The following is an 8,641-nucleotide window of genomic DNA, read 5'->3' on the forward strand; positions in this document are numbered from 1 at the left end:
CAATGTTGTAATAAGACAAATCGGTGAATGAAAAGGACGAATCAAATGATGCCAGATCAGACTTATGGGTCATTTATGGGTTTAGGAAGTTTCTTGTTGGGTGTGCTCTCTTAATTCCTCCTCCCTTTATCCTCTTCATGTTCCCTTCCCTTATTTTCCCTCTTTTGTTAACATTTCACAACTTGTCTACAATATTTATCACATAATTACCATGATATTGATGGAAATCTATACCATAAGTGCTAGATTCACACGTCTTCTCAAATCTGTACTTCAAATACACGTTTTTTTTTTGCCTTTATATCTTGTTTTTTCTAAGCTCTCCTAGTTTAAATCTTCACAAGTTGAGAGCGCGAGAAGATATACGATGAAAATGTGAAAAATGGGGGGAAAGAGATAGAATTGGATATAAGGTTTAGGTTTTAGGAAATATTGATGTGAAAAATGAAAGAGAGAGAAATGATGTGCATAGGTGGGTGATGTATATCCATGAATTGGATTCATTCAATGTTGGTTGTGAAGGAGAGATTTTGTGTTTTAGTTTAGGCCCACAAGAGCGCCCATATCTCTCATTATCTTTCCCCATAGTGGGAGTGGAGTGGGAGTTATCTTCCTTTGTTTTTCTCTCTCATTGGGAAAATTTATTCAATCAACCGTTGCATACGTTGGATGTAGATTTAATAACTATATCACACAATATAAAAATAATTTTACTATCAAAATCTATGAGTGATACTATTAATAAGAGTCTATATATCATACGATATTTATATTTTTTGTAAAATGTGGTTATACACATAATTATTTAAAAGTACTATTTATTATAATTATCTATAAACTAGTTTAATGTGAAATGTGATTGGTGTTATGGGAGGAGGGACAACAAATAATATGGGAGATTTTGATGAGGGTGGGGAGCAATATCAGATAAGATACACACATACAAACATACAAACAAATGAAAAAAAAAAAAGAAAAACTTGATTCTCTTTCTTTGTGTGTAAAAGGAGGGAGAGGGGGGCATGGGAGAAGAGGAGGAGGTGGTGGCAGCAGAGTTCAGGGGGGATGAACTTGTAAAACTCACACAATGCCCTAATTAAGGTCCACACTCATGTGAATCCCATCAACTTGCTCCTCTTCTTTGGGCCCACTTCCTCTCTCTATTTTTCTATTTTCTCTGCCTAATCAACCCTTTATTTATTTCTTTTTTCTTATGTTGAGTAAAAAAATATTAGCGCTATGCCTAATCTCATACTCTTGTTTTTATACATGTAAAGAAAAATTAAAAATATTATTTTTCTTGAAAAAATATAAAACTGTCACGTGGTAGTTTTTTATTAGGCAACTTGGGCTGCACAAGAAGCACCCAAGTATTTTTCAAAAAATATTGTTCCCTTTCATCTATTCATTATATTAAATAATTCAACAAATAGAAGTAAGACAATTTATCATATATTTTTTTTTAACATTAATTGATCTATTAGATATAAATTATTTGAGTTTTACGTTGAAATGAAAATTTAAAATTTCAATTTTCTCATATTAGATATGTGAATTAAAAAAAATAATAAAAGTTTAAAGACTAAATTAGTAACTTTCAAAGTGTAAATATTTAAGATATATATTTAAAATATCCAGTCTAAATTTGTAACTTAACCGTAATAAATTAAAAAAAAAAAAAGAGTGAGAATGGTAAAAAGTGGAAGATTTGAAGATCCTCCATGAAACCAACATAATAATAATAATGAAAAATAACATAAAAAGAAAATGTTGAATTATTATAATATGTTCCCCCTCTTCATGTCCCTAAATCAAAATGTCACTCACCATGAATCTTCCTATACTTACTCACCCATAGGCCATAAATATAAATATATTTTATTTTTCTCTTTTATCTCTAAGTTGACCCACCTCACCCACATACCCATATATCTCCCACACCCATAATAATTGGATTCCATCCCTCTTCCCCTCCTCCCCTCTTTCTTATTTTTATTATTTATTTATTTATTTAAAAAAGAGCATTGAGTAATTGCTATATATATTCCATCCCCCTGAGACCCTCAATTTCCATTCATTTCACTCCTAACCCCAAATCTCTCTCTTATTTTCTTTTTCTTCCATTTCTCTCTTAAATCAACCAACAATTCCAATGGACGCAAGCTCTATAGACGAAAGCACCGCCAGTGACTCCACCTCCGTTTCTCCCGTCACCCCATTACTCTTCCACTCATCGCCGTCGCCTACGGCGGAAGCAGAATCCCGTAAACTTCCATCTTCTCGTTTCAAAGGAGTCGTCCCTCAGCCCAACGGCCGCTGGGGCGCTCAGATTTACGAGAAACACCAAAGAGTATGGCTCGGCACTTTCAACCAAGAACACGACGCCGCCAAGGCTTACGACATCGCCGCCCTCCGCTTCCGCGGCCGCGACGCTGTCACCAACTTTAAACCTCTCCGCCACGACGACAACGCCGCCGTGGAAGCCGACTTTCTCAACTCCCACTCCAAGCTCGAGATCGTCGACATGCTCCGCAAACACACTTACAATGACGAACTCCAGCAAAGCAAGCGCCACCGGGGAGCCACGGCGGCGACGGCGGATTCAGCCTCCGGGTCGTTCCCCAATTACTCCGGGTCAGATTCGAATCGGGAAGTTCTGTTTGAGAAAACCGTGACGCCGAGTGACGTGGGGAAGTTGAACCGGCTGGTGATTCCGAAGCAGCACGCGGAGAAGAATTTCCCGATGGGAGACGGCGTTGTTTCCGGGAAAGGAATGCTTTTAAACTTCGAGGATATGGGAGGGAAGGTTTGGCGGTTCCGGTACTCGTATTGGAACAGCAGCCAGAGCTATGTGTTGACTAAAGGCTGGAGCCGGTTCGTTAAAGACAACACTCTCCGAGCCGGAGATGTGGTTCGGTTCCTCCGTTCTACTGGACCGGATAAACAGCTTTACATTCATGCTAACCCAACCCCTGGACCGGGAATTAACCCGGTTCATGTTGTGAAGCTTTTTGGAGTCAATATTTTGCAATTGCCTGTGGGGAAAAACACTACTAAAACAGAAGGGGTATTCTTGGAATTACATCCTACCAAGAAGCAAAGAATAATCAAACCTTTGTAACATATAATCAATGTATCTTTTTTGTTTTTACGTAGTTGCTGCAACCTGACTTGTATTAACCCTAAAAAGACAAGATGACAACACATTTCTTTTTCTTTTTCTTTTTTCTCTCTCTCTAAATCTCTTTTTTTTCTACCGTTAATATTCTTAATTAATTACTCATGATTTTTACTCTCTTTTTAACCATCAAGTTAAAGAGATCATCTTGATTATTAGATGTGAATTACTGGTAAAAAATATCATCTAAAATAGATAGATATTTGTTCATTTGAAAATCTTTTATCTACGTTATTCTGTTAATATAAATAATAAGTGTGCGTTAATTTAAGTGGTTAAAAATATATATCTTAAGACATATATTTTTGTATTAACAGTCAAAGATTTGTTGTTGAACTAATAACAATGATAAGAATAATAAGACACACAGCTTATTACTTTTCTAAGATAAAAAATTTGATTTTTTTATTCTCACATTATACTTTTGTCTTAAAAGTCAAAAGTTTATATTGCAATACATTATATGAAAAAGACTAAATATTAGTCGCTTAAAAACTAGTGAAAGTAAGGGTTTCATTGGAAAAATATACAAATAAATAATATAAAAAAATACGAAAGTAATTAAAGTTCTTGGAAAGTTAAAAACATAGCCGAAGATGACTCAAAGAATAAAAATCAATATAAGTTTAAATATCTATATATTCATAAATCAAAGATGACAATTTCAATTATGTGTCATTTGATAATATTTTTTTTTCGTTTCATTTTAAGCTATTTGATAATTAATTATGTCTATTTTCGGTTTTTTATAAAAGTTTTTGTAATGGTAAGTAACGTACAAAAACCAAAAACGTAATTTTCAGAAAGAAAAGTTACTTTTCAAAATATCATATATTCTTGTAAATTTGTAATACCTTTTCTCTCTCCCACTAAAATATCTCAAAATTAGTTTTCAAAATCTCACATATTCTTATAATACATTTTTCTCTCTCCCCCTAAAATAATTCTTCGGATTGTTGGTTGGAGGATTTTTTTTTTTTTTTTTTTTAATGAAAGTTGACATCGACTTATTAACATTTAATTTGGAAATGTTGTAGCTTATAAAATAATTATTGGTAGGTGTGCATTCAGAAAAATAACTTTGAGAATAAATAAAATTGTATTTGTTAATATTTAATTTTAAATTAAAAAACTAGTTATAATGTTTAGTAAATTAATTCTAAATCTGTGTAATTTAGTATATGAATAAATGTAGATTATCATTTCAATTATTTTTTATATTCATATTTGATCTATAATTTATTATAATATAATCGTTTGAAGACATATATAATTTGAATTTCAACACATATTTTTTAATCTATTATTTTGTATAAAATATTTTTAAAAAATAATTGTTATAAGAAATTGAACTGATTAAAATTTGAAATAAATGTGAAAAAATAAATTAATGGAAAGATAAATTTGAGGTGGGTAAGGAAAGACACGGAAACTAAAATCTAAAAGCCTAGGCGATTAAGATTATTGTATAATCGCTTTACACACTTATAAAATCAATCCCAAATGGGACCTAAAATCTAGTTTTATTATGAAGTTTTTAACACTTTGCTTGATTTTTTTCCTCAAATAAGAGTTTTCTTTACCCCTTATTGTTGGGCTCTTTTTCTTCCTTCTTTGGTTTTTCATTATACATATAATTTTATTTGAATAATATTAATTAATTAATTAAATAACCGACATTAATTTAATTAAAATATAAATTTAATTTATTTTTACAAATTAAAGGAATGCAATTGCTTATTTATATAAATGATTAATTAATTAGCTAATATTATCTTAAATATATTTAATTAATAAATTAAGATTACTTAAATTAAGTACAAAAAATCATTATTCAATAATTATAATTGAGTACAGATGAAACCATTGTTTATTAAGATTAATTTTAATTTGATCATTCATTATTAACATATCATATTTTCTTCTCTTTTTCTTACATTAATTTTGATTTTTTAATTAAAATATATTTCTTTATATTATTCAATTAAAATTAATTGATTAAAATTAAATTTATAATTAATAATATCCAATTCTACTTAATTAAAATTAAATAATTGATTTTAATAAATTTGTAGTTAAGCATATTTATTAATAATACTCACTCAATTAATTTTAATATTGGTTTTAAATAGAAAGATTAATTTTAGTATTAGCTATTTTAACCTAGTATGTATTATTTTTTCTAATAGTACTAGTAGTTAATTATTCAATTAAAATGATTTACTATTAATAAATTAATTAATCTATTACAATTGTAAGATTAATTTCATAAAATAAATTAAAACATAATTTGTTACCTTCAAATTTTCCTAGCAAGTACAATAATATTTTATTCCCAACAATCTTATTTTTAGATATTTTTTTCGAGCATCTATAAAATTAATTTTTTTTTTTGTTTTTTTTTTCATCCTTACAAGTAAAAACTTTGATCTCTCTATGTTATTTATTTTTCTTCCTTTTCCAACATATTTCACTTTCACTATCCAAAATAAAATTTGATATTTCCCCAACTTTTCCAATTGAACATTTTCTTTTTGATCTTTTTCTCATTTATATATCTTTAACATTAAAATTCTCTCACAAATCTATTTCTCGAAAATTTCTCCCTTTTTTCTTATCTTCAACGTTATATATTTTTTTCTTTTATTAACTAAATATTCTTTCTCTAACACATATGTTGGCTTTTAACTTCTCTTCATAACATTTTTCTCACCAACTTTTATTTTTCTACTAGAATTGCTAAAATATCTCAAGGAAAAAGGGTAAAAAGAAATAATCGAAAAACTCAAATGACTCTAAAGAGTTGAAAGAAAGAAAGACTTAACAGATTCATGAGAATTTAGGGAACAAAACTCGAATATATACGAAATACCAGGAGTTAGAACAGGGCAAGATCTTTTGACCTATAACTCTATCACCACGATCTTGTCAGATTTAGGCTCAAAATCCTTCTTAATCTCACAAACTGATAAGCATAGAGCAAAGTCCTCATCATCACTAGTAGTAGCACTCCACAAGAAACTCTGCCTCCGAGATATAGACAATGGGATTCTCTAACACGTTCTCCAGTCTCTGCACAACCTCTGTCAGCTGGACAACATAGTTGATAATGCTTTGCAGTTGAACTTGAACGTCTTGCTAAAACTAGACAGTGCTATTAACAAGTTCATAAATTAAAAACTCCAAAATCATATCTGAACATGAATCTCTAGGAAGTGATTCCTACTCCTGCACCATGTCGACGTAGCCTACCTCATGCCTCTAAGGCAGACTACATCATTTAAAAAAAAATGGATTTGAATAGTTATTAAATAGGTTTGATTTTTAAAAAAGTGGATAAAAGCAAGTATCAAACATGCATGGTTTTTTAAACATAAAATTGGTTACCAAACATATATAATTTTTATTATTTAAACATAAAAAACAAAAGACGAAAAAAAAGAATTGTTTTGTTACCAGAAGTATATTAATTGGGTCAAGTCAATGTGTCGAGGGAATTAAACGGGCTTGTTTGAACCCATGATCAAATTTAAATAGCAAAATTTTGATGAATTAAAATTTATCTGATTAAATATGATCTACAAAATTTAAATAATCTAATATAGATGTAAGAGTGTGTTTATTTAACTTTTCAAGTATTTAATTTTAAAAATAAATTTGAAGTGTTTAACGACCATTTAAAATAATTTTTGAAACATTTTCAGAATTTATTTTAAGTATTTTTCTAAAAATTAAATAAAAATGACATTTTTTTTTTTAATAAAAAAACACTTTTTTTTCTCTCGTATGTGAAAATAGACCCTAAATCACATTTCAAAATCAAATATAAAAACAATTTATGATTTATTGAGGGACTAAAATGTCTATCTACTTGCTTGAGGTATGTTTAGAATACATTTTCAAGTGTTTAATTTTAAAAATGAGTCATTTGGAAGAAATTGAAAAATCACTCATAATAGTTTTTCAAATATATTTTGATCATTTTTTAATAAAAAATGTTTAAATAAAAATAATATTGAGAGTTAATTGAAAAAAAAAAAAGATTAAGATCTGTTTGGATTGACTTGAGAAAAAAATGTTTTTCAAAAAACTCATTTTTGTTGAAACATTTTTTACAAAAATGGTTGAAAATAAACTTCAAACGCTATTTTGATGGGTTATCAAACACTCCATTTTTTTTTTTCAAAATAACTTATTTTTACAATTAAACACTTGAAAATGCTTTCCAAACACACATTAATTCCCATATTTTTGAGAAATGAAAGATTCTTTTAACAAGTATGGTTTCCATCCAGCAAAAACCAAGGATTTGGAGAAAACTTGTAATTGGAGATGAAGCAAAATGAAAATTTGTTGTGTTGGAAAGAAATAATGGATTTGAAGGCCCAATGATAACAAGCCTATCACCTTCCATTGCAGCAGCTACCCCATATCATTAAACACAACACCCAAGGTTAGAATTTTTAAGCCAAAAGTTTAGTTGACTAAGCTATGGCTTCATGTATATAGAGATGTCCACGAAGTGGGGCAGAGACGGGATGCCATTCCCCATCTCCGTCCCCGCTCCCCATTCTATTCTCCATCGTGAAATTTTCCATAGGGATCAGGGCGGAGATTTTCCGTGGAAAATTCGCGGGGATCGGGTACCCCAGGAAATTTTTCCCCGTTACTTTTTTTAAAAAAAACCAATTAAATCACTAATGTGGGCAAATTTTAATTAAATAAATAACTTTATCACTAAATTGTTTATTATGGTTAGTTTTATATGACAATTTGAATTTAAAGATAAATTACTCAAATTTTGGTCTAAAAAAACTAATTAATTTTTTTAGTAGAAAGAAATAAATATAAATCAAATTATTCACATAATAATCTAAATTTAAACATATTCATTATGTTTCCCAATAAATAATCAAAATTGAAATTTAAATGTAATATTATATAATAATAATAATACATATATTATTAGATAACTATAGTAAATAAATATGTAAAACCTAATCGAGGCGGAGCCGAGGACGGGGAACGTCCCCATCTTCGTTTAGTTCACAGGAAATTTTTCCCCCCACTCCCACCCCCATTTCCCGTCAAATCAGGGTCCCGCGGGGCCTCGTCCCCGTGAGAAAATTAGACATCTCTACATGTATACACTAACCCTCTAGCTTACTCTTGAAACAACACCCAAAATTTTTAAGCCATGTGAAATTGAGGAAGATTATTGGTTATATAATCAAGCTTTTGGAGTCGATTTACTTGAACATTTAGTTTGGCTAACTTGTTTTGTTAGCGGGTTTATGTAATTCTTCGATTTCCTACATGTGACAACATGCACCTATAGTAAAAATGAATTATATTGAAGAGCTACGTGATAACCTTGATTGAAAGTTTGAGTAGGCTGCATAAAAATAAATATAGTCTAAGATACACTCAAATATTTTTCTGTTGAAGAATTGTTAATGTGTG

General features: G+C 29.7%; 1 protein-coding gene across 1 annotated transcript; it reads left to right on the plus strand.

Moving 5' to 3' along the window:
• The first annotated feature begins 2,006 nt into the window (after positions 1-2,006).
• LOC120092561 (AP2/ERF and B3 domain-containing transcription factor RAV1-like) lies at positions 2,007-3,221 on the plus strand. Its single transcript, XM_039050683.1, has one exon. The coding sequence runs from the start codon at positions 2,153-2,155 to the stop codon at positions 3,119-3,121; it is 969 nt and encodes a 322-aa protein (XP_038906611.1). The 5' UTR covers positions 2,007-2,152; the 3' UTR covers positions 3,122-3,221.
• The last annotated feature ends 5,420 nt before the right edge of the window (positions 3,222-8,641 follow it).

This window comes from Benincasa hispida, chromosome 12 (assembly GCF_009727055.1).
Source record: "Benincasa hispida cultivar B227 chromosome 12, ASM972705v1, whole genome shotgun sequence".
Taxonomy (NCBI): domain Eukaryota; kingdom Viridiplantae; phylum Streptophyta; class Magnoliopsida; order Cucurbitales; family Cucurbitaceae; genus Benincasa; species Benincasa hispida.

Coding starts and splice junctions, on each gene's coding strand:
- LOC120092561 (XM_039050683.1), top strand. CDS start 2,153: ATGGACGCAAGCTCTATAGACGAAAGCACCGCCAGTGACTCCACCTCC.